The sequence below is a fragment of the Rhea pennata genome, chromosome 7 (assembly GCF_028389875.1).
Source record: "Rhea pennata isolate bPtePen1 chromosome 7, bPtePen1.pri, whole genome shotgun sequence".
Taxonomy (NCBI): domain Eukaryota; kingdom Metazoa; phylum Chordata; class Aves; order Rheiformes; family Rheidae; genus Rhea; species Rhea pennata.
Window position 1 is genome coordinate 339,521 of NC_084669.1, and position 27,659 is coordinate 367,179.

Sequence of the window (27,659 nt, forward strand, 5' to 3'; positions counted from 1 at the left end):
ATCTTGCAAATCTCGTATTATTAAAAACTACTGTATTATTAGTCTATCTATTGTTACTAACAATTAGTTGATGCTCCCAACAACGTGCAATTTTACATGCTTCTAGAGCTCCTGGCATTTGGAAATCCATAGAGTTAACACCTCATTTCAAAACACAATTCCCTTCATTAATTAATGAGTAGCTGATGAAGATATGAAATAACCGAAACGTGGCTGTTACAGCTGGAGAGCAAATACACAGAACAAAATCACAAAAAATGAAGTAGTACATTAAATGCACAATATATAATAAATAAGGGACAAATGCAAGGCAATACATTGTGTACCTTCTAGGAACATACAAGTAGTGAAGCATTACGATACCCGAAATCCCAGCTGAGCCTGAGGCAGGGGCTCATACAGATAGGTGAAGGATTACCAAGTAACACACACTAAGGTCGGCTCCTGGAACAGTACTGCCCAGCTAGGAGGCATTCATTCTAAATGGCTTTAGAAGCTCTAATACATCACATCCATTCAGACATTTCAGAGCTAATAAAGAAAAGAACAACTTTGGATTTATAGTGAGGTACTGCTTCTCCTCTTAAAAAAAATCACATTTTCAGTCTACAGTAATCTATTACATAAGGAATACTATGCTATTGAAAAATTAACGTGCATTAGACCTATGGCAGTGATCATCTGAAGCAAATTCTCTTGCAAAAAGTTACCCTTTCCGGTAGGAAAATCTCCAAATCCTCCATTCAGCTGACAAATCATTGCAGGTACTGTTAATAAATACTGTCTACTGTCAACTACTACCAAGCATCAGGAAAACTTGTCACTCTTGACCTGTGCATAACATTAGTTTGGTTAGTGCCCTCATGGCACTTTAAAGGCAAATGAGAACTTAAAAGTTAAACCATTTACATTACCACAATTTGCTAATGCTGTAATTGCAAAATCTGATACACAACTTACACACAAGAAAAACTCATTTTGCTTTGCCAACTTTAATGATTCATATCTTAGTTTTGGCTTCGCTCAGTGCCATTTACTGCAGACAAAAACTGAGATATTACAGGAATGACATCAAGGTCTAGAGAAGGCCTCTTAAAACAAATTGATATTATGAGGATGATATCTGTGATTCTATTATGCAAAGATGGATTTTTCAAATAAACAGACTGTTCCAAAAATAGCCAGTTCAAATGTCTCTTAACTAAATTAACTTGAAAAAACTCAAACAGTTACTGATGAACAAAACACTTGATTAGTTCTGTTTCTGATCAATTAATTAAAAATCAGTCATTTCATAGTCTTGCACGTTACCTGATTTAAACATGGCTTGCATACGAATCAATGCCAGCTTTAAAACTGGCAATTTTAACCAGTTGCTTCCGTTGTAGCTTCTTTTATTGTACATTTTAGAAAGAGAGTCTCATGACAGATTGAAGTAAAATAATATAAATATTACTTCTCAAGAACAAAGCTTTAAGCAGCTTCTGACATAGCTCCTTTTCGCAGGTGGAGAAAGCCAGTACAGCAAAGGATACACGTGGACTGTCTTATTGAATACTCTAGGATGCCTCACAATAAAATATACTTTAAATGGGTCGACTTTATACATATCTATGTAACCTACTGTCCTGGCCTTTGTTTACAGTAAAGGTGTTAGGGCTGGAGCAAGAACTGAAAAAAAATATTCCATTCCTCTTGTTTCTGCTTTTTAAGCCACAAATACGTAAAGCTGAACAAGTGAACAAGTAAATGGAGAACTGAGAAGACTTTTTTTTAAACAAGAAGGAGGGCTTGCAAACAAAGCAAGCTTTAGAACCTGCTTTATTTTACTTTGCTATTTGCTGTTATACCAATACCCTTCCTTTAACCATGAATCACATAATCCTTTAAAAATGTTGTCATGAATCAGTCAGTGGAGTGATAAATCTGAATCATATGAAAAGAAAGCAGCCAACCCATGTCACCGACATTAATTTAATGTTTTTAGTGGGAGGACCGAGTGCTATTTCTTGTAACTCATAGTTGCTGTCTATCAGATTGTCCCGAAAGGCTCTAACATATTTTGAGGTTCTCTTCCTTCCTGCACAGCTTTTTAAAACAGCTGCTGACAAAACAGGTGACTCTCAGGTAAAATGTTCATGACTGTAAAGACCAGCAGTATTTCACTTCTGGAATTTTACATCAAGGAGCAAATAAAAGACCATCAGTGTCCTGCGCTCTATGTTGTCACCTATATGGGGTCACCATTAGATTATACGCAGTAAGAACATACCCACTGTACGGGTAAACAGAGCAGAAAACTTTCCTAGCAGATTACAGCCTCTCCTTTCCAGAAAGTCTTTCCCTTGAAACAGCGGGAAGAGCACTTTTACTGTTTTAATGCTTTGTTGCGGCTCCAGAGAGTATCAGCCAGGAGAAAGAGCTTATTTGCAATTAGAAACCACCAAAAAACTTTTACTTCTGTGCGGTTTGGAAATGAAAAAGACAAATTCAATATGGTAAATACGGACCACTGCAACTGCCCATTATCATGACGGTGCTCTCTGGTGGCCCCGTTACACGTTAGAGTGCGCAAGCCTAAGTGCCACAGATGACCATGTTCCCTTCTGCTAGCTCCAAATACGCAGAACTCTTAATCGCCTAAGCAGTCCTTAATAACAGTATTAGGTGTAGCACAGAACGAAGATCTGAGCTGTTCTTCTTGGTTCAAACACACAATCTTAATTATTTTACCAGTTTCAAATCAATTCTACATTTTTAACTGATGACTACACTGAAAATCTTTTGGACTACTTGGGTTGATCTCTGGTGCTTTCTAATCTTTGCTGTACTTTGAGAACAGATAAAAGGGCTGCAAACAGTTTTAACAATAGGGTTATGTAGCATTTAAAATAAAAGTGTTTATTACAGCGTCATACTATTCCGCTTTTATATTTCTGCTTTTTTTTCACTTTTGTCTAATCTCTAATGAGAAATTCTCTAATCATTTCAGCTAGTACTTTAACATATAGAAATAGCTATCGTTTATGGCATGACAGTAGAACACAAAAACATTCAAGGAAGCATAACTTTTAAGTGACGTTTACAGTCAAAGTTAGTCATACATTTAAATGTTTTAATGAGTCAGACCCGTGGCTCACACTGTTTCTGTGAACAATATTTCATTGGTATGGACTCAAACTAATGTTAACTTACTGTAGCAGCTTTTTCTTACAGAATAAATGTGTTTAATGAGTCTTTTGGTCTAGTAAGCACAGGTCACCTTGCACTGGGCACGAGCAGCCTCATTACAGAGCTGAAAGGAAGCCAGGGTGTCTACACCAGGGATGTATTTGGGGACGTGGAAATGTGCTGGTAGGACCTCTGGGAAAACCAACTACTGCCAACTGGATCTGGGCACTGCAGCCCCCAGCGCTCCTTCCCGCAGACCTTGGAAAAACTCTGCCTGTTATTCTGGGGGCAGCAGGAGAATCACGAGGAGCCGCTGAGAGCCCCGAGGCAGGAGGCTGCACAGCCCGGCTGCCCGCGGGGACGACGCTGCCCAGCTCGGAGCAGGCTGCCGAGGGCCGCGGGACGGGCAAACCTGAAGAGAAACCGGACAAATCCCATGGGTGAAGCAGAGATGCACAGTCCAGTCTTGCAACCCGGGGAAAGTCGAACTACTTACGTGCAAAGACAAACCTCTAAGTTTGGTGGTATCAGCTAAGAGGATTGGGAGGACAAGTTTTTTCAAAGCAGTTTCAATGATCTAGACACCATATTCACATTAAGACTAAAGCAAATAGCAGGCAGCAGTCTCTCTTCTCCCCCAAATCCCTGAAATCCTGGTCTAGTTGCTGATTTTGGCCCACATACGGGGTGCCAGAAGGAGTACCTTATTAAGACGTTAAAACGAGCAATTTAGCATTAGTGAAATCAGTGAAATGCTTTTATAATTTACTTCTGTCTCGTTACAACTCACGATGCTTCAAGAAGCACGCCCTCTCTTACAAGAGCTACACGGCACGCCGTGGGCACGTTTCCAGGCACGGAGACCCCGCCGGAGAACGAGCGGGCATGCCGAACCGTCCCTGACTTCGGCGTGCCTTCGCGCTCATCCCCCTCCCACGCCGCCACGGCAAAGGACGGGGCCAGGGAAGCAGCTGAGTATCAGCAGTTTGGTCATGGAAGAAAGCAGCTGAACATGATTCAGTGTGACAAGGGGCACAGCGATCCGCTAGACCATTTCTCAGGGCACTTTGTAAGGAGGATCAGCAGCATTATTCTTTTAATAGCCATGTCTAATGCAATAACCGGCCGGGTTTTGTCCCAAGCCAAGGTATCAGCATCAGGTCAGAAGGTAACATTCTGTTTACACGATTATTTCCTAAAGCACTTATCTGCTCTTCGGTGTGAAAGTTGACTTTTCTGTTTGTAAGGGGGCCTAAAGAATTGAGGGAATGGGAAAAATTAGCTACACTGAGCTGGAGCTGAATGGGATGAAGTGGGAGGTCTGAGAAAGGCCGGCGGCGGCGCTCAGCGGGACACCTTATTAGCTGCGCCGTCGCAGTTCATTCAGGCAAACCAGACCAGTGTCACCACCGTTCCCACACAAAGACAAAGTTCTTCACACAGTCTATAAACATGCTTCCCCGGCCAATTCATCCCAACTTGACACCGCCGAAAAGAGGGGCCCGGGGGGATTAAAAAAAAAAAAAAAAAAAAAAAAACAAACCCACAACAGTAACGTAACAGAACAAAACAAAATCCCTGCAGCTCTGCTCTGCCAAGCAGGGTGAACGGAGGAGAAGGAGGGACACTGTCACATTTCTTGGGAGGAAACAATCCAAAGGTCAAGCCGTATTTTATCCAGTGAGCACATTTTTATAGCTAAATGTGTTCAAGCTAAATACTACCAGCGCTCCCCTATCGCTTGGGCAAATTTGGGGTGAGCAATTATCTTTCCACAGTCTCTGTGCTTCTGTGCATCATCCATGCAACGGAATTAAAGGCACAAAGCTGCCTTTGCACAGAAAACACGGCAGCACCTAACTGAAGGGTGACGTGGCTACGTGGAGAAGACAGATGACGGCTCAGGCTAGGTGCGACCATCGTTTCTCCGGCTAACCTTGTTCACCGTTCACCCAAGCGGAGCTTTGGGACGGAGGTTCTGATTTGGCTGGAGCCTCGCAGGAGCGGTGCTGACGCCCACAAGCCCTCCACGTGCCGCCGGCCCGCGGGGAGGCTACTGACAGCGGCACAGGGCCCAGAGGCTCTTCGCGAGCTCATACGCGTCCCTTGTCGCACCCTATACATACTGGTTTCACAGGTAAGCCTGCGTGTTGCAAAGGGCGCGTTCAACTCACGTCTCCTCGACAAGAGAGGATCTTACCCTGAAGAGCGATGTTTGGAAAGGCATAAAAATACAGAAAGCGCCTTGGCCACCCTTTCCTGCTGGCGGACGTTAAGAGCGTGTATCCAGCAATGCTACACATGCTTCCTCCTCTTCCGGAGACCAGGGTGCCCCACGTAGTAACAACTCCTGCAGTGACTTCTGGTGGAAAGTCAAGGAACAACTGCGGCGAAACCTGTCTTCTACAGCCGCAGCCGTGTGAAGAGACTGAAGATCAAGACACTGAAAATGTTCAGTTTTGGCTTACACAGCAGCACACACAGGATTGCCGTGTGGCCTTCCGGACTTCTGCCGTTCCTGCCCTCACTCCGCCTAGTCTTAGCAAGATGATCAGCTCGAACATCTATAACTCGAGAACAGGCCAGTTTGGGTCCGCAGTCAATCTCAAGCTCTCCACCAGAGCTTTCACAGACAGCTTCCCAAGCAGCACACTGCCACCTCCTTGGAGTATCCTGGCCCTTCTTCAGAGGGGCAGAGCTCAGCTGTGTGGCATTTTCCATCCTCTGGTATACGTTTAGACTTCAGAAAAAAGCATTAATTTTGAAGAGAAGTTACCTGCTGACAGTCTAAGTGTGCCTAAAAAGATGTGATGTAAGTGCTTTCACTGGCATGCCTGAAGCGTTGTAATGCTGTCATTAAAAAGATAAACTTTATCATATTTTTGTGTCCTGTTCCTTCTGACATAATAGCTAAAACCTATTAATAACACCAAAACATCTCAAAAGGTCAAGTGGTATGCAGCAAGATGAAGGGAATTGTCAAGAAGCTTAGGCAATCATCTTAGCACTCCAGACATTTGCCAGGGCTGTTTAACTAATATGTGATGTTCACTTTTAATTTCAATATAGTGCCATTTGGGCAAAAATGTTGTATTTTTTAATTAATTATAATGTCAGCAGCTATTTAGATTAAAAGAAAGACCACATCAATAATAAATACTTAATCCAAAGAAAGGATTACAAGAAAAGCAATAAAAATCAATTTTTAGAGCAGGAAAACTGTGACTTTTTCCTCACCTGACTGGTATTTTCATTATATTGACAAAACCATGATCTTACCTGACACTGACATTCGCCTAATGAAATAGCAGCCATGTATAATGATGTAAGTTCTTGTCAATTTAGCTACAGAAGAATACAATCCGATTGCACTGGCATTACATTACAAAGAAATTTTCTTGCTCTTCATTCGATGTGAAAGAAAACAACAAGAAGAAACTGGAGAAATTGCAAATCTTTTTGAATCCTTCTTTACTTTATCATGGAAAATTAAAATTCTTCCGCAAAACTTCTGAAACTCCTCAACGTCAGTAACGCCTGGTCCTCAGTGGAGGGCAGATAATGACCACATCTCAATCTGCGTGAAGAGTGACACGTAGCAGTTCTCACCTGCCTTTCTGGAAAGCTGAGATGTGCTGGGGTGAAACGAAAGCCGGTGACCACTTAGCATTAGAAGTGCAAATAGCAAGCCACAACATAACTGGGATACACTGCAATGGGATGCTGGTCCATTAAGCCATTAAAGCTGGGAAAGGGATTTTTTTTGTGGCAATTCTAGACACGCTCAGAACAGAGATGCTGTAGGTCCTCAACAGCTTAGCAACGGCAGTGGTGGCAGAACGATTAAGAAATCTGGGGCAGCTCTCACCCGATTCGTACCAGAAGTCTTCCTTCCCCTCTCAGACCAGCTCCAGCGGTACGTGGCAGAGGGGGACAACGGCAGTGACACGACGCGAGACATGCCACCCCACTGCATGCTACTAGCGACCGAACGGGCTCGCCGGAGGAACCAGCTACACTCAGACAGACTTCGAATTTAAAAAAACCTTCCAGAAAAGGGTAATGCAAATTATTAGAGACACAGAAAGACTTCACCTACAAAGGGTTCAAAAAGATGAGCTGCTTGACATCAAGAAAAGCTTACCAACAAGTTTTGCATACCTACTTGTTAGCTTGTGCATTTATCCCTTTGAAAATTGGACCAGAGTGGATTATTTAGCTAAGAGAGGAAACAAAGGCCGAAAAGACAGAAATATTTGAAATGCTAAAGAGAAGAAGAGAAAAGCCCTCTTTCAAAAGAGCACACCAATTAAAACATTAAAGCTGCCAATATTATGTTTGAACAAAGAAAATCCTGGTGGCCTAGAGATAGCGTGACAACATTTCTTTGTGGCAGCGAGAACTCAGTCATCTCAGCTGCATCTTAAACCACACCCTGAGCCTGCAGAAAATATAAAGAAGCTTTCCAAAAGCTTCTATTAAGAACTTCTGCAAAGTCCATCCACAACCACTTCAGCACCTATACAGACACACAGACAAGTAGGTAAAAATGCTGCAGCTTAAACGCTGTTATTTATCTGTTGGGTAGAATAGGTATCTCTCCAGGATACAGAATACAAGACTAAAAGACAACAACCACTCTCCTGTGGTGATCCTATCTGCCTATGGGAGCAAAAATACTGAAAAATCGTAATTCACTTAGTGCCCATAGACTCAAATGGAAGCAGAATGAAGCTCTTTCAACCATTTCTCTATTTTATAACTATCAGCTCATAGCATTATTTTACAGCAAGCATTAAGTGGCTTGTAAATAAAATCACAATAGTAATTTATTTTCATTTCTCTGCAAATGAATAAAAATTGGATCAACAGCCCATATGGATTCTTTTTAATTGAATCATAGCTATCTTTGAAGATTATATGGCTATACAATACAACATTTCAAAAGACACAAACCACAATAAATGCTGATGTGAGTGTCACCTTTAGCTAGACACTAATGACTGTTCTTTATCTAGCCCTAAAATCTATAAGGAACAAATTACAGTAAAAAGTGAAGCATAAATGAATATGAGTGTGGTACATTCTGCCACATTCGTACCTAAAGGCATTTTCAGAGCAAAATCAAGTCGGCAACAAGTTATTTGCAGCCAGTATTTCAGATTTCTTTTTTAAGAGTCATTCTGCCCTTTCTTCAGTTATCTAAGTTTAATTATACAAATTCTCTTGAGTGGTATCTTCTACTGCGGCATTCAATCCAGCCTGTAGTTACAATACCAGTTAAATATGATTAGAAAAACACCACAGCCAATGTAGGCAGTTAAAGGAGCACCTATAACTGGAAAATGGATAAAAATAAGTAAAATCATTCCAAAAGATGAGGAAGATGCCCAGAGTCCCACCAGAAGTGGCTCCAGGTCATGAGCAGATCTTGGGAATTCCCGTATTGCGATCCACGCCAAGAGATTACGAGTCTGCCTTTGAAAGGGCAAAAACTTCTCCAGAAAACCTCAGAACTTTTCTTTTTACCATTTCTTCTCTAAGAGCCACAATTCTGTTCACGTTAGTCAAGCAATGTGAAGAGCAACTTAGTGTATCCACGCTATTTAAGTGGCATTTATTTTTTTTAAGCAATTGAAAGTTGTTGTATTTCTGGATTTTTGATTGCCTGTTCCCCAATTAGATATCTGCTTGTAAGCCTGCTTTTGTTTGTAGAGATTTGTTTCTGATATGAGAGCAAGATCTTTTATTTATGACACACAAAAAAATAAATGCTGCAAAGGCTTGCCATAATAGTCCTTCTATTAATCTAAACCCCCAAACTTGCTCAGTTATTAATGGGGGGGGGAGCCTAAAACACTGAAAATAACAGAATGAGGGCCAAATTACTGACTAGGACCATCAGAGATAGCCATTCATTTATTATACAAATATATTTATTGTCCTTGAAATTATAAACATGCATATTTTTCATTACAATATACACAAGTACAGAATTATTATTCTGCTAAAATATAAACTAAATTAAATTAAAAATCTGATTAAACAGAATGACATATGAGTTAAATTTTTCACAGCAGTGTCAAACTTGCAAAAGCTTGAGCCAGGAGCATGAATAAAGCATCTTCGACTTTATCTGACAGCTTGAAAGTAACAAGATAATTTTGCTGGATTTACTCTTTAAAGAGCATATTATACAAACACACTAAATTTGAGAGCACTTAACCTTAGTTTAAAGGAGGGGGAGCATGACTGAATATTAATGAGATGAGCCTCAGGGTGTTTAATGAAAAGCTGTCTTTTTGAATGTGATCTAGAGTTTAGACCTTTGTTAGAAGACATTTGGATAGAAGGTTTATTTGCCCTGGGACTGCATTCTATTCGAATACATACAAATTTCATTAAATGTTTGAAGATGCATGATTACAGGCAGAGTTTTCACTTTTGTTAAAATTAGCATTGTCAAAAATATTTAAAAAACAAACAGGAAAAAAAGTGGGCTACTCCTAGAATTTTTCTCAAATGACCCAGATCCTTAGAGTGAAGTTTTTCTTTGCCTAGAAACTAAGTGGCTTTTCTTTTGCTCATTCAGCTGCTAGTTCTGGGAAAAGCCCAAAGAGAAACATTTAGATTGGAGGGGTCTTTGAGAAGATGTGACAGTTGACTGATGAGCATCCATAAAATGACAAAGAATAGTTGTGTGGAGCCGGTGCATCACATCGCCTCTCCCTGGGAAACTAATTGCTCTGAATTGTTAATAGTAACATTATTTTTCTGGCAATCATTTCTTTTGAATACCCAAAATGAGCATGAAACAGCTCCTTTGACCGGACATAAAAGTTAAATGTCCCAATGTTGATCAAATTAACTTCAGCTATGTGACAATGGACTATATTTGTGAGAAAATAATGAAGGGTACAAAGGGGAGCTTTATGCCAAGATTTCACAGTTGTAATGTAAAAATGTTTCTGTTGAACTAGGCCGGGGAATGTTTCAATAGGAAAACAGAAGAGTACTGTCACTTTCTTTTTCTTTTTTCTTTTCTTTCCTTTTTTTTTTTTTTTTTTAAATCATTTTATGGATCTGAATGCTCTAGATAATTTCAGGAAATTTCAATGGTTGGCACACCAAGAACCACAATATCAGGCTTATATCGCCCATGCCGATTCTTAGCAGATACTCTTCTAATACTCTTAAAGGACCCTATCCTGCAGCCTTTACTCAGACCCAGGCCATGGTATTAAATTTAGGAAACATTTCCCCAGTAAGGGCTTAAAGTACATGACTGACATGCCAATACGATTAATTAATAGGACACATGTGCAAGCAGTAATTGCAACAGAGTACTGTCAACTGCATTTCCTTTCTTAGTTTCATGCACCACTTAAACCCTGCAACTTTAGAAAATGCAAAGATGCAAGTGCTATGCAAGTACAGCTGGGCAGACATGTGAATTATCCAAAATGGCCTGGAAGAAATATTTTGCCCCACAAAATATAAAGCCAATCATCTTATTCTGATTTACTAAACAAGTTCAATTTTGAGAGTATTTGCATCTATCTGGAACAATGTAGAAGACATCTAGGAATTTAGTTTGGATTTACATTAGTGTTGAACATTGTCATTGCACACACCACTTTTATATGTATGCATTCTTTATGTATTTGTAAATATACAAATATTTGCTTAAAGTCAGCGTAATTCCAACCGTCTTAATCTTCAAAGAGTCTGCATAATACTACATTTTCTTCACAGTTGCTAAATGCAAACGTTAAAAGCAATCTGGCTCTGCACATACCCACTATCTGTCTTGAAAAGCATTCTCTTAACTGTATTATTCATTCTTGTATTTTATTATACTAAATCACTTCATGATGCCATTATAAGATTAAACCTTTGTACTCCCCAAATATCTATGATTATTAATAAAATCATCTATAAAAATTTTTTAAAGGCAACTTTTAATCATTATTGACAGCTTTTTTCCTTCCTTTCTTTTTTTAACACTCCCCCAATCCCTTTCCCAGTAATTTAGAGAATCTGAGAAGCTTCATGCCTATGTGTTAAAACCTCGTAATACAACAATTTTGGCAAACCAACTTTTCTGGTGAATTTAATAGTTGAATTTATTACTTTGAGCATCACTTGTAAACGCTTTATTATTTTGTATTTTGAACTCCTATGATGGCTTTTACCTTACATGAAAAGGCTGCACTTAATTCATGTTTATGAAGATGCAGAGTGAACACAACTGTGCTTTCACTTACTCCACAGTGACCTAAATCAACTGTGAGAAGGTGTTTCTGTTTCATTCAGTGAAGGTTTAGCTCATTAAACTGTTTTCCTTCTCAGCATTGTTCACTGGGTTTGAACTGCATTGCTGTTAAATGCTCTTTAGCAGTTTAAAGGCTTTAAAGGAAAAGACTTATCAGTCTCTGTTTTTAACAGCACTAAATCTGCATTATTAGTTCATGCAGATAAGGGGATTTAAAAGCTCAGCTTGAAACCTCTCTCTCCTATATTTATCTGACACTGCATAGTTCCAGTAGCTCAGCTGGAAATGTAGATCTATGAAGCTTTAAAGAGAGATTAAAGCCCAGAAAAGAAGTACTTTTCCCCTATAACCGTTCTCACTTTCCCTTTTCCTACTGTCTGAAGGAGGGATGGCAGACAATGGCCAAAGATGGTTCCCAAAACCCCCTGAATGGGGACACTGTTGGTGGTAGCATTCATTCAAAGTGAGCTTCAGTGTATTGTCCTCCCCAATCAGCAGATCAGAATAGAGTTTGCTGGTGGCTGCCAAAAGGTTAGCAATGCCGATGAAAGGGGTTTCCCATTATTCACTGCTCTTACAGAACTCCCCCTTTGTGCGAGGCAGCCCATCATTTCACTACGGAGGTCCGGATCTGCGGCTGGCTGCTCCCTCCAAATGACCAATTCATGCGAATGCAAACTCACAGCAGTAGTGTGCAACCTAAAATTGAAGGTTTTCTTTTCTAAGGACAGGGGAGTTGGGGCAGTTTTTGGCAGTTTCACATTTTAATGATATACCATCATGACATCTTTGACCCACAGCTGACACTAATACTACAGTCTTATTACCTTATCCTTGCCAGGGCATCGTGGGAGGTCCGAAGCCAAAATTAGCTAATGAAGCACACTGTATGCTGTAAACAAGTATGCGATAAATAATGCAGAAGGCTTATACAGGTTTGCTAAAATTCCCTAATGCAAAGCACAAGAGAAGGAGAGAAGACAAAAGGAGCGAAGTAAAAATAAAGTGCAAACAGACCTTTCCTGCACCGACGGATGTAACAGAACACACAAATCTCTAAAACCACACCGAGAGTTGATCCAGATCTCACCACAGCTCTGTGCACTAAGTAAAGGAACTTCTATAAACCATTGCATCCCACCTCTTTACAATGCCACAGTTTTACTTTGGTGCTCTTAGAAGTGAAATAAGAGAAAACATACTGGACTTTTGCTCTTCATCCATGTATCGTTCCCCCCATTTTTTTTTTTTTTTTTTAAAAAGCTTATTTTGGAGAAATTCCTTCCTAGCCCTCTGCTGGGGTGCACAGGAAAAGTGCCTATTACACATAGTGGAAAGAGCAGTAACTTTTGCTAAAATACCTGCCCATGTTTAATCAAGATGAAACTTTCAGAAAGAAAAAAGCAGAGCACTCGAGGGCCTGTGCAGCCTGTGCCGGGGGCACGAGCAGGCTCCGTGGAGGCAGCCTGGCGCGCCGGCGAGGGTGCTGCTGCTGCCTGGGGAGCAGGCACCCGCCTACCGCACTTGCTACCTCCCATGCACCACTCCTTGCTTTGCTATTTGCTGAGGTTTTCAATTCCTATGTTAAAATGCAACTTCTTCCCTCACGTAAACAGATCTGTCAAAGGAGGACACGCGGTGGGACAGTGACACAAAACCCCACAGAGCGGAGCAAGGTTCATTGCCAGGCCAAGGGAGGGCAGGCACAGCAGAAGATGCCACAAAACATGCAGAGTATTCGAAGAACACAAAACGTTTAGGCAAAAGGGATGGAGTGAAAAAATACACATAAACTGCTATGCTTTTATTCTTCCAACTTAGGCAATTCGTTTTAAGTACCATCTTATGTCACAAATAACAGTGTATTTCGTGGCTTCTTCAAAGAATATATGAGACACTTTAAAGCTCTGTTTCTCAGGCAAACACAAAATCAGGCAACACCTCTTAAGGGAAATACTCAATACAGAATTGTCACATTTCAAGGTACCACAATCACATGCTTCTAGGTTTACTTTACCAACGCATATATGCTCAGGCAAAAATCATTTTTTCTTGCTCAAGGAAAAGCTGTCTTTTTTCTGACTTCAAAACTGCTAATTAGGAGAGCTGTAAATAGTTGGGTACTTGGGGGACGGCTGAACACAGTATCCTTTGTGTTGTGCCACCCCTCAGATGAAGCAACCCTGTAACACCGTTACAGACCGTGATGTTATTAATAATAGCGATGACTGCATACAAATGCTGCGTCGTTGCTTTAAAAAGATTAGCTGCCTAGTGCACTCAGCTAGTATTGAGATTAAAACACCACGCGGTTTAATGTTTAGGGGCTTGCAGCGCATGACTTATGAGGAGAGGCTGAAAGAGCTGGATTTATTCAGCCTGCAGCAAAGATGACTATGGGGGGATTTTGCTGCTGCCTTTGTCTAACGTGTGCTTGCAGAAAAGACAAGCCGGACTCCTAGCACTGCACACCGCAAGATGAGGGGCAATGCACACAAACTGCATGGAGGGAAATTCCGACCGGATCTTAGGAGAAAAACATTCACAAAGAGGGTGGTCAAACATGGGCATGGGTTGCCCAGAGAAGCTGCCCATCTCTGTTCTTGGAGCTATCCACCACTCAGCTGGACGTGGCCTTGAGCAACCTGATCTAATGCTGAAGGCAGCCTGCTCTGAGCAGGGGGATGGACAAGAGACCCCCAGAGGTCCCTTCCAACCTGAATTATTGTATTATTCTATAATTGAAATCATACGTGAATTTCAGGGCTTTTTTTTTTTTTTTTTTTTTTGACTCCATGCAGATTAAAAATGTTAGCTAAATCATTTTAAAAGATACACCTGCTTTCTGCTCAACAAGTTTTGATGACTTCAGAGAGACTCTCCACCTCATTAATCTATCTCCAAAGAATGAGTGTCATACACTGATCTGCAATTGGTACCACCCAGAAAACTCTGACGAAAACTATGTTGCACATGACTATTTTCAAATTGCAGAATAAAAATTTCCACATTTTTGAGTGTGCCTTTTGAAACATCTTTTATAAACTGCTTAGGAACACAGAAGAATGAGAGATGCTGATAAAGGCTAATACATACCTATCAAGTACATAGCCAAGAGCCTTATGCCGTATTCCTGAGTAAACCGATGGGCTTGTTTCCCAAGCAATTAAATTGGAAGCATCATGGAAAAGATGAATGTTTACCAAGTCAAAGGCACTATGACAAAAAAGGAAAAAAATTAAAATGACTCAGGATAAAAGAAAAAAAAACATTTTTTGCATTTAGCAAAGCATTCAACATGATTAACACTTAATATATTCTCTCTTATGTTACCTTAACATTTATTCACATAGACTGTGCAAATTGAGCTATCATCATTAGAAAATTATCAGAGAATACCATCAAACTCATGCTAAGGAATCCACAAGTAGCGATGCACCTAGCCTTTTGCTTAAAAATATCCATTATATGAAAATGAAAGGTTGTTAGCTACAATTCATAGATATTGAGCAGAACCCTCTCACTAAAACATTTTAAAACACCAAAATTGAACGTGTAAATAAATAACGCTTTTTTTTTCCCCCCCCACTAGGGCTGTGCTGCCATTCAGAGGGACCTCAATAGGCTGAAGAAATGTACAGAAGGTTCAACAAGGGCAAGTACAGAGTTCTGCACCTAGGCAGGAATAACCCTAGGCACCAGCACAGGCTGGGGGCTGACCTGCTGGAAAGCAGCTCTGCAGAGAAGGACCTGGGAGTGCTGGTACGCAACAAGCTGACCATGAGCCAGCAGTGTGCCCTTGTGGCCAGGAAGGCCAATGGTCTCCTGGGGTGCATTAGGAAGAGTGTTGCCAGCAGGTCGAGGGAGGTGATCCTGCCCCTCTACTCAGCCCTGGGGAGGCCTCATCTCGAGTACTGTGTCCAGTTCTGGGCTGCCCAGTCCAAGAGAGACATGGAGCTACTGGAGAGAGTCCAGCGTAGGGCTACAAAGATGATCAGAGGACTGAAGCATCTCTCATCTGAGGAAAGGCTGCGAGAACTGGGACTGTTCAGCCTGCAGAAGAGAAGGCTGAGGGGGGATCTTATCAATGGTAAAAATATCTGAAGGGAGGTTGTCAAGAGGATGAGGCCAGACTCTTCTCAGTGATGCCCAGCAGTATGACAAGAGGTAACAGGCACAAGCTGAAATACAGGAAGCTCCATCTGAACATGAGGAAAAACTTCTTTACTGTGAGGGTGACACTGGAACAGGCTATCCAGAGGTTGTGGAGTCTCCATCCTTGGAGATATTCAAAACTTGACTCAACATGGTCGGAGCAACTTGCTCCAGCTGATGCTGCTGAAGGAGGGAGCTTGGATCAGACCATATCCAGAAGTCCCTAACAACCTCAGCTAATCTGTAATCAATTCTAATTTCATAAGCAAACATAAGGAGTGAGCTGAAATTCATATTTTAAGTTTATAAGCTGTAGTTAAATATCTAGGAGAACTATCGTTTCACAACAAAGAAAATGAAAAGCTGTTGACAGAAGAATTGTTCTGACATTAAAGGCTAAATCATATCACTGCAACTCCTGTGCGTAGGATGCCAAGATCACAGTGGCCAGTCTGCATACTTTTTCCAATTGGGAAGAAGATGCAAAGATTTTGTAAAAGAAGCCTATTGCTTCCATGAAAAATATATGGATTTTGGTTGGCATAGATGGAAAAGAGAAATTCATTCTCTGGAAGTTCATTCTTAATCAGAATGAAGCAGTATCAAAATACTGGAACCCTCTGTGAAACAGAAATACCTTCCTTCGCCCACTGCTTTCTATGACTTTCTGTGGTCACTAGCTGTTCCTCCATTTTCTTGTCCATCTGTTGTGATAGCTATTCATAACTACCTTGTATTCAGTATCAGAATGTAAGTTCTTTGAGAAAGGCACTGGAATTTGGTACAAGTCAGCACATCACTTATCTGATTTTGGTCAGTACAGTATTTTTAACAGTAATAATTCTGCTAGCCTTACCTGTATGCAACTACACTCTACACAACATCCTTGTAACTTAAACCACTTCTTGCATTCCCGTTTTCACTGCGGCAGAAGATCTTCACAGAGAAAGCATTTGCTGTTATGATCATGCCCACCTGCGTTGATCACACAATAGGTGTCACCTCCTGGGAGCCAGGAGCCTCTTGGAGGGCAAGCTGTCTTTCAGGACTCTGCTTTACTACCGCTCACAGGTAAGACACATCTTAGTAACAGTAATTACACTAACAGAAAGCTATCTAGCTGTTAAGTTTAAGCTGTCATTCCATGTTACAGTCGCTCTGCTTGCAGCCTTTAGTTTCCTAGAGGCCTGGCCTGCATTTTTAGAAGCTACATCTTCTCACTGTTCCGCTATTAAGCTCTTCTGGTGATGGGACACGGTGAGTCAGAATGAAAGTAGAAATCTTAGAAAACACTTTCCTTACAGAATTAAAACAAAAACAAAATTCACCAACCAAAAAACACCCGCCCATCTGTGTATGCAGACACTTTGGAAAGGTGGTGCCTCCAGCAGCGCAAAGTAGCATGCCTCACTAACTCTTACACACACAGTGTTGTTGTGCACTGTAAAACAGCTGCTGAACTTCATTTTGAGAGTTTTTCAAAAGAAACATTTTTGGTAGGTCTCTGGAACATTGATTATAATTAAACTGCATGGTATTTCCCAATTGAGATAGTTTCAAAACTTTAAACTCTGGAAAATGATAATCAAATACAAATTACATACTAGAGTAAAGATAAGTCTATCCTAGAGGATTCCTTTGTTACGAGAAACTAGGCTATTTAAAACATTTTATTCTCAATTTAGAAAAAAACGCTCGGAAAAATTGGTTGTGGCTGATCAAAGGTAGCAAGCACTTACACAATAAATAAAAAAGAGAGTTATGGGAAGAGTAAAAGCAAAATGAATCTGTGACAGCTCTAATAAAAATCCAGGCCCTCCTGACATTTTCAAGCACGTTGGGGTCCATCTCATCAGGTCTGCTTTAAGTTCTCTGAGCAGGTATGCTTCAGGGTGGCTCCTATCCTTGGCCACTTTGGCACACTCTTGGGACAAGGGACCTCTGCTAGCTCCCCTGCACAGACATGAGATTTCTTCACCTTGCTGCCTGAAGTCTCTTTAAATAATACTGATTGCCACAGAATTGCTGTTTAGTTAATCTCTGCTTTTCCTGGAGCTAAATTCTGTGGATACACCAGCTTTTGGCAGCTAATGTCTCAAGCGGTAAATGCAGAGGCATGCAGATGAATTTTGCAGAGAGCTCCAAAATCAAACATTCTTTACCTGTGGATAAGCTAAATGCACAGGCACTGACAGATAAAGCAATAAAAGACACGGTCTCATTTTTCTGCTTCAGGTTCTTCCTCACTGATGAACACCTCTGTGGATTTCAAGCCTCTTCTTTCCACAAATATCCACTGAATCTCCTCAGTGTCTTCCCTTCCCCTTGGCCTTACTGCTAGCAAAAGATCTATTTATTCAGTCTTCAAGCCCCTTTGTGAGATGAACCACAGCTCAGCCCCATCATATGACTAAATTATCTTGCCCAGGATTTCAGATTTGAAAAACATTTTTTTCTACTATGGTAGCTGAAGTATTTTGTATTTGAACAAACTACCTAATTATACCAACTTTGCACTGCTAGTCCCATGTGCAAACACTTCCTTTGTAAGAGCTCCACACAGGTGTAAAAGACAACCGGAGTTTGCACTCTGTCACAAAGAACAGGGGAACAGTTTTTGTCAGATACTGATATCAAGCAAAAATCACTAGCTGTGCACAGGCAGATTCCCTGAATTATGGGAGGGAACAGATTTGGACACAGCAAGTAAGGGCAGACAAAAACGATGAACGTATGATGAAGATACCTGGGTCACCCAAGCAGCTAGCATGAAGGCCTCTTCCAAAAAAGAAAAAAGATACACATATAATATATATATATATATATATATATATATATATATTGGCAAAAGGTAACAGCATGTCTTGCTAAATGCATTCACAGTAATGAGAAAGTACTAAAATACTAAGTATTAAGAGTACAAAAATACAAATATTAAGATATATAATTAGTATGAAACTGCAAAACATAATTTGGAGATGATGGCTTGAGATTTCCATTTCTGCCTGCTTGAAGGATTAACAGAAAGAATTCCTGAAGAATTGATAATGTAGGACTGGAAGAGACCTCATATCATAAACTCATCTGCTGAGTGCAGGCATCTATAATCCATTCCCATGTGCTTAAAACTTGCTAATGAAGTACCTTCCATTTACAATCTATCCATCCTTATATTAAAACTTTGATCGTTTTATCTGTTGTCCTGCAAATGAAGCTGCTTTCCTTCCACCGTTTCCTCAGGGGAGACAGACAGCAACCAGTCTGCGTCCATCTCCCAAATTCCTTTGATGCATCAAAAGCTGATGTCCTGTCCTAGAGGCGGCCAGCCCAATTCTTTCAACTCGTACTCAAATATTGTTATCATTCCTGATCCTCCTTGTCCTTTCCCCAACTTATCTTGCACAGCACTCAAAACAGGAGCAAGTCATCCATCAGAGGTCCTGTCAGCGCAGAATGGAATAATTACCATGCCTTCCCCCTTCATGTCCTTCACACTGTGTGTCTATTAACACATCTCAGTAAGATAATAATGAACCATATCCAATTTTGGCTCTCTTGATTCATTTCTGCAGTATGGGTAATGAGTCAGTTACTCCCAGTATCGTATTTGTGCTTTTGAATTCTCCAGTGGAAGTACAACATTTTACTCTTCCCTGACTTTCACCTTGCAATTTGATTTTCTCTAAAGTATCAAAACAGTTTTGATTGCTGATTCTGATCTCTGATACACTTGCACATGTTCCCAGACTGGGACCATATCTGTTTTGTAAGTGTATTCTCTACTCTGTATGAATAGCAAATATAATCTATACATGTAGATTGTACTTTGCCAACACTATTGGGTTTAAATGACTTATTTTTTATATATATATAATATATATATATATATAAAAACACCTGTATATGTACATATACAATTTATATATTAAAAAATATAAAAACATGCTTATACACACACACACAAATAAATATGTATATGTTCACAGGATTAAACACTTATCATATCCTGAATAGATACATTACGTACTTTGACCTAATAGGTGCATTTTCTACACCCTTGTATTTTCCACAATAACTCCAATTCTCCAGAAATTGTTCACAATAACTTGACTCCTCAGTTCCTTCTTAGGAACATTTGAGACCTTGCTGCATCATCTGGACCATAATCAGGCCCCATTCCAGGTACAACACTGCCGCTGGACGCTCCTCTCTGCAGACGGGGGAAGCCTGAGGGTCTCCTCGCTTCTCCCAGCACACCCACACGGAACGTAAGCGCAATATAGCGACTGATCAGAACGTCTAGCTACAGACTGCTCCTTCCAGGAACCATCCGCCTGCAAGAACACACTGCCTTTAAATCTATCCTTGAAAAATACTTTTTTCCCTGGAAGGGCATAAAATCAAATCCAAGTTATTTTTTTCTGCAAGTAGAAAATCCAAGAGGACAGGAGAGACGAAACCTGGGAAGCTCTCATGATGTAAGAGGCCAGATTAGCACCTAATTATTGGTGCTAAATAGTCACTCCTGCAGATCTGTGCTGCCAGAATGACATGCCATGTCATATGGATTGGAAAGACTAACAAGAACCTAAATTAGAGCTACCTGCCTGACTTCTTGGTCAAAATGAAGTCTGTAAAAGGAGAAAACCTGCTGCTCTTCTATTAGTCACAAAATTATTTGTTTATATACTAAATGTGCTTGTGCAAACAAGAACACTGCACAACACTCAAAAGGGAGCCCTGCAAACAGTTATCAGGCTACAAAATTAAACTTCTTAATTTAAGATGTGAAATGACAACAGAAAAAATGGAAAAATGTTGAATATTTACATATATTTATGTGACTACAACATGAATAAGCAGTATATATCAAAACTATGACTAACCAGGGAAATTGTATGGTCAGAGTTCCAAGGGGGATTAGGGAAACCTGGAGCACGGGCAGCAGTGAAGAAGTGCCTGCACTAGCAAGGGCATGTGTGGCGTAAACAATGCCTTACAATGTTAATGCAGTTTAAAAGCTATACAGCGGCAGTGCAGGAGAATCCAGGAGCATAAGCCAGGGGGATCAAATTGTATGATAAGGTTTTTTTTTTCCTGCTTAATTGAAATCTCTTTGTTTTAAGAAAACGTTCAAGTTCCTTCAACTACAGTGATTTGCACAGTCAGCTGCCCCTTCCTCCCCCAACATGTACTACTACTATTATTGTTAAAGATAGAATTTTCAAACACAAGATAGTAAATAGCTTTAGCTGTGGAATATATTTTTTCTCAACCCTAGCTGGTACTGCTTCTTCCCAAGAAAGTCATTTAATACATAACAGCACAAAGACCTTCAACTTCTACATTCATCTAGTTGCCTGCTCCCCTCATCCCCAGCTCTTTACTCCTAGTTTGTCTTTTGCATAATCCAAAGAACGTAAGATGCTTTTTCCTTCTGTAGATCTTCACAGCGCATCTTATGTGGGACTCCCTCTGCTTTGACAACAGCTGTTTTATTCTACTCTGAGATGAGAATGAGCAACCTCAGAGAGAACAGAACCAAGCCCTGGGCCTAAAACAGGAATTCTGACCTGAATACGACAAATGGAAAGTAATCCTCCATTAAAAGTCAGAGTAGGACGAGGGGTTACAAAGCAGCATTCCTTAAAGGTAAGGTCCCTCCTCTGACTTCAGTGGCAACCTCATTGGGCCTTAAACAGCCAGCTGAATGAGTTTATAGAGAACAGCATCCGTCCTCACAAATCCCACAGGCCAGGGCTGCAGATTAGCTGGCGGGGCGAGGGACTGCAGACCCTTGGCTGCACCAGGCGTGACGGGGAGGAGGCGCGGGGACGCCTTCTCCTCCACGCTGCGACTCCACACCTACCACCAAACGTTTTTGGTCACGCTCGATCATAAAGTCTTTTAGGACGGGAACCACCCCATGCTAACAGCACATATATTCAAATATTAGCATCGCATTTGCCTTGGGTCATCACAACTTTCTCAACATTGTGTGTGCTCAGTAAAGCCAAGCATCTCTTTCAGAACAATCTGTTCCTAGGTATGTGAATGCTTTACTTGAAATAGTTGTATGTAAAAAGGCACATAATACAAATAGAACAGAAGTAACTTAAAGATGCAACATACCAATCAGTAATACACCATCTTGTTCGAATGAAACCTTTTCTGGACCACTTGCACTGAAAAACAGGCAAATAATAATCAGTCATTTTAAGTAAAGGATTAATATGAAAGTAAAATGTATAGAGTAGAAAATAAAAACAAACTTCATGCATACAATGTAATAATAAGCACTGCATACCGGCTGAAGAGGCTTGAAAACATGTATTATCTCCCAGAAATATTAATATAAACTTAATATGAATATGTGAAAAATTAACGAAAGCCCTTCCCCTCAAGGTTTCTAGATGAAAGATATCCAGTTAGGAAAGCTCTACAACTATATTCATGCTTGTCCTAAAACAATAAATTCTCACTGGCTATGCATAAATATCCTCACTTCTTGGTAATTTTACCTAAACTGTAAAATGTCATCAATGATTTACATCAAAGTAAAATGAATGAGATGTGCTAGAAAGCTATTGCTTCTGTGGAGCCAACCTGCCTAATATTTCTATAAAAGTTAACAGGAATTTAAATAATGGTAAAACATTACATTTATCAAAACTGCAGTGTCCATGAGAAAGCCACAAATCAGCTCTTGCCAAGGTATGGTACTTCCGATACGGCAAAGAATTTTTTCAGTGCCACTCCTAAACCATTGCCATAAATTACAATCTCCCACAAAAAGACATGATTTTGCATCCTATTTATTCACTGTTACAATGAATGTGGCGCTAGGCTAATGTTCTCTGATAATGAATATTGCACCAGACAGGTCTAAATAATGATGCCAATGATTTTGTGGCAAAAGACTGCAACCACTTATTACAAATAAAGTATCAGTCATAGTACGGCATCCTTCACAGTCACCGGTATTGCTCTCCAAGCCTCTCCTAAGGCACCGCACACAGCTTTTAGAGGAGACTTGCCCCAAGTATTTTTTGTCTGCCCCGTCCCATCAGGATCCTCTCTGCATTCAAAATATGCTTATGAGGACCTTAGCACGTTTATTTTACTGAGTAAATTACATCTTGTTCTTGAATGTGAAATCTACTAGTTTGTATTTCTTTCTTCTCTTTTACCTACAACCATAAAAATGGGTAAAGATATGGCGTTATCCATGACTGACTGGCTTTTTCATTGATTTCATTCAAATTCAGAACTCGTAACTTTTAGGAGAAAAAAAGTTACCCACACGCTACAAAATTAAGTAAAAAAAATTGTCTACAAAATTTGCCAGTGTATCTTTATGTACATTTATATACTGTAAATTATATATACTTGAGCACCGTAAATGGTGCTCAAGATTGGTCTATCAAAACTTGTTTCCAGTATTTGTTACCTAGGGTGGTAATTCTGGAACCACTTTTCTGCAAGCTCGTAGGACCTCCCTCCGCAGAGTGCTAGATACAGATTTTACCACGTGAGCCGCAGGGACCCAGCTGTGCTTGCCCGACCCGGCAGGGTTGGAGGCCTTCTCCTGCACCACGTCTATCAGCTCTGCACTGCTATGGCAATCGCGGTGCAAGGAAGTTCCTCTCAACTCACGAGCAGCGACTAACAACACTGTGCTTTATCCAGTGAATTGAAATTTATGTTTGATAACGCGAACAGACACACAACGAATGACTTCTGCTCTCTGTTCCTGATTTATGTCTTCACTCACAGTCAGTTTCCAATACATGTGCAGGGCATTTACAAGAGGGAACTTTTGGTTTTCTCTTCTTGCTGACAAGATCCTACGGTTTACTCGCCCTGTGCTGGGGATCTCTGGCTCAACAGTTTTTTATTCTGCATCATTCTGAACCATCTAGTTGTAGTGTTGAATACTCTAGATGATCCAAGAGGAAGGTCAAAGCAAACAGAATGCATTAATATTTCTGACATTAATTAATGAATTCAAGAAAAAAAACTGGGTGTTGATTTTTAAAAATAATTATTTTATGAGACGCCTTATGTGTCAAACATCCTTATGATTGTGTTTAAGTGTTCCAAGAGTATGTTGGTATGGAGAGCGTATTCACCCTACTAAACACCCTTCAGAAGTCCTACAGCTGTCCAGCTCTGTTTTCAAAGTGCTACCTCCAATGCTACCTGCAAAGATTTCAATGACCTCATTAATATTAATAAAACAAACGTTTAGCCAAACGTAAAGATTTCCTATGGACAAAAGAAGAAAGCTTCCTATATACAAAAGGATTATATAGAGTGAACGGACTTTGCTTCCGAGCACACGTAAAGCTCGCGCCCCACACTATGCAGATTTACCTGGTGATTCCGGACAGCTGACTACGCCAACTGAGTAACTACAGACAGGATTGAAACAGGTTTTTTTTTTTTGATAAGACCAGATGCGAGAACCTCCAACTGCAAAAATCTCCTATTTATGCCTTCATTAAAAAGTGCTTCCCCTACACGACATCTCCCTTCAGAGAGAAAAGCAACCACCCCAGAACTTCCTTCTGTTCTCTTTAGAGACTTTAATTAGGGTGCTACCTTAGGCATATTTATTTGCTAGTATCAGAGAACGATGAAGGTATAATTGAAGTACTATGTCAAAGAAAGAGAAGACCGTGCACATTTTATATGCCGGTCAGAAAGAGAAATTATATGTCTCGAGACCCAGATCTTTGGAATTACTTCAGACAAGTAAGTTACCTGTTTGTATGAATTTTCCTCAGATCAGGCAGTGCTCAAAGAGAGGAGGATCACTGATCTGATTTTTGCTGCAACTGTGAAGGACGCAGTGCTAGAAAGAGCTCCACAGGCAGAAACCCATACTGTCAGTGAGCTGACCTCATCGGGTCAGCTTGTCATCAGGTCATCGGGTGTTATCAGTGGTCTGGGCTGAGTAGGTAGTTATTTTGTGTATCAAGAGCTGTAAACCACATTGCCCGAGAGGAAAATAAAGATTTCTCATTCTGAATTTAAAAATCGCAGATAAGGACCACGAGCTAAGACCCACAACTTGTAATCAACCATCTTTCTTCTTTGGAACCTGTAAGTATAACGTGAATAAAATCCTTGGGGTCCAGTCTCCGTGGGCACCTGCTGTCAGTCTGAAGAAAGGTATCTATTTCTTGTCTTAGCTGTTCCTTCTCTGAAAGGTAAAGGGACTGGAAGTGAATGGAAATCAGATTTTTAATGACTGTCTGGACCAAGCAGTGGGCAGTAATATCAAGCCAGAAATATTCACTAAGTGCACAGTATTGTTATGCAGATGGTGCATTCAGGTTCTTGGCAATGATATCAAGCTTCGTGCCTGAAAGATGCACTACACTGATGAACTGTGGATTCAGAGACAAAAGACTGGATACTCATTCTCCTTTCTCATCTCCGATGACTGACAGTGATTTCTGACATGAGACTAATATCTAAAGAAGGATGACTAGCACAACCATGTCACAACTGGAAAGAGGATAACGTCCAAGAGATTTAGCAGCTGTTATGCATCTTATCTGTTCAACAACATGCAGAGACATCACCTATTCTGTTGCTGAAATCTATGGTATCTTCAGAATATAACTGGACATTATCAGGAATCCCTAAACCCCAAGTAACAATAACTTCCTCAAGTCTGCTATGGGCACAGTGGACATAACGACCTGTCCGTCAGAGCAGACAATGCACTACAGACAGCTGAACATCCTTACCAGACTCCAGATTTCCTGAGGGACATTAAGAGGTATTAGTAATTAACATCTATTGTCTGCTGATGTTTACATGTACCTACACACCTTTTAAGAATTTGGGCTCTCTAAAGCAAATAAACTCGCCTCAGTCTAAAAATGTTGTGTGTAAGGAGGAAATCCTAACAGTTCACTGTTCTCAAAGCTAGCTTATGACTGCATTCAGAATTGAACTCATTTCTCTTAATCCTCATTATTTTTGGCTTAGGAGAGCCCAATTTTTTATTTTTCTTAAACTGCAGCTCTACTGAGAAAGAACATCCTGTGCTGGCTGTGAATAAGTATCTACTTCATTTTTGTTTTCAACACTTAAAAATAACATCTTCTGTGGTTTTGGAAATTACTCTGATTAATCAGGCAATAGTAGGCTGGAAGAATAATATGCCCAGTCCTTCTTACAGTACAGTTTTCATGGCTGAACTACAAATCCCACAATCCAATAATGTCTCCTCTATTAACAGTTTCTGTGATAATTGTGACAGTATTGCTACAACTTAAGATTTGGCAAAATGTCAAGATTTTATCTAAACAAAACATTGAAAAAAGCTGAAAGCTAAAAGCCTTCAAATTTGGCTTAAATCTAATCTCAATTAAATAATGGGAGCTGTCTTTTTTTTTTCTTAAAAATGATTGCATAACACTTCTCATTTCTGAAGAGTAATGCACAGAATTTAAAATCAAAAAGTCTGAGCCTATGATGCGGCCCAAGATAATGCCTCCAATCAAGTTGTCATTTCCCATTTGCTATTTTCCTCTTTGGCAACACAATAGGTATTTCAAAAAATGTAAAATAAAAATGGGGCCAACTTGACCAGGTTGCTCAGAGCCACAGGCAGTCAGACTTTGAGCGTCTCCAGGGATGGTGTTCCATAACTGGTCTGGGCCTCTCTCCCTCTGTTTATCCTCAGAGTGTTGCCTCCTATTTATTCAGATTTTCCCTTGCTGCAACTTGTGGCTGTCACCCTGTCCTTCTGCTGTGCACCACCAAGAAGAGTCTGGCTCCATCTCCTCTCCAGCCCCTGGGTGGCCACTGCAGCCAGCAGCATGGTCTCCCTTCACCTGCACAGAGCCAGCTCTCCCAACCTCTGCTCCCACATCTGCTCCCACACACCCTGCTCCAGCCTCAACCAGCTTCATGGCCTCTGCTATGCTGGCTCCAGTTCCTTCCCATGTGTCTGCTACTGGGGGCTCTAAGCGGCACACAGGAATTGAGATGTGGCCGCTGGAGTGTCAAGAGAAAGCAAGAGTCCTTGGCCAGGATCTAATGCATCATGGTATGCTGTTGGCCTTCTTTGCTGTCACGGCATGCTGCTGGCTCATGCTCAGCTTACCGTCCTGCAAGATCTCCAGATCCTTTTCTGCAAAACTGCTTCCTGGTCAGTCGCCTCCAGCCTGTGCCACTTTATGGGCTTACCCCATCCTGGGGCAGAACTTTGCATTTGCTGAACTCCATGAGGTTCCCATCAACCCATTTCTCTAGCTTGCTGAGGTCTCTCTGAACAGCAGCCCTGCCCTCCAGCATATTGACTGCCCCCCCCCCCCAACTTGGCATCATCTCCAAAGCTGCTGAGAGCACGCTCCATCCCACTGTCCAGGTGGTTAACAACGATATTGAATAGTAGTGGCCCCAGTAAAGATCCGTCAGCACCACTAGCAACAGATGCCAAGCTGGACTTTATACCACTGATCACCATCCTCAATGTGGTGGTCAACCAACTTTCCAGTCATCTTATAGTCCACTTACCCAGCACACATCTCAGCAACTTGGCTACCACGATACTACAGGAGACTAGGTCAATGGCCCTGCTAGAGTCAACGTAAACAACATCATAGCCCTTCCCTTGCCCACACAACTGGTCATCCAGGAGAATTTGCTCCATTACCTTCACAAAACTAAGAGGTTGACGATCTGGGACTCTACCTTTTGCCATAAGATTAATCTTTTCCTAGCCCTTGGGAACCTCATTTCAAACATGAGCAGAGAGAGGCTTCATGACAATGTGAGCCAGTTCCCTCAGCTCTTCTGGAGGCATTCTGCCTGCTGCCATGGACTTGTGTACGTCCAATTAGCTTAACCGGTCCTTTGCTTGGCCCTTCTTTACTGTGGGCCGTGCATCTCTCTCCCAGTCATTGTCTCTAGGTTCAGGAGCCTGGGAGGCTGGAGGGCAGATCTTACTAGTGAAGGCCCAGACAAGGAAGGCACTGAGTACCTCAGCTTTGTCCACACCCCACTCACTAAGTTCCCACCCCGCCGAGCCCTT

At 41.0% G+C, this 27,659-nt stretch overlaps 1 protein-coding gene across 2 annotated transcripts in view; it reads right to left on the bottom strand.

Annotated features, from left to right (window-relative positions):
• INPP5A (inositol polyphosphate-5-phosphatase A) overlaps positions 1-27,659 on the bottom strand; it is a 228,778-nt gene that overhangs the window by 65,267 nt on the left and 135,852 nt on the right. For both annotated transcript variants that reach the window (XM_062580058.1, XM_062580059.1), the window contains exons 7-8: positions 21,734-21,786; positions 14,543-14,662 (exon numbers count right to left, since the gene is read on the bottom strand). In XM_062580058.1, coding sequence (XP_062436042.1) covers positions 14,543-14,662; positions 21,734-21,786 — 173 coding nt within the window. The remainder of the gene's footprint in view (positions 1-14,542; positions 14,663-21,733; positions 21,787-27,659) is intronic.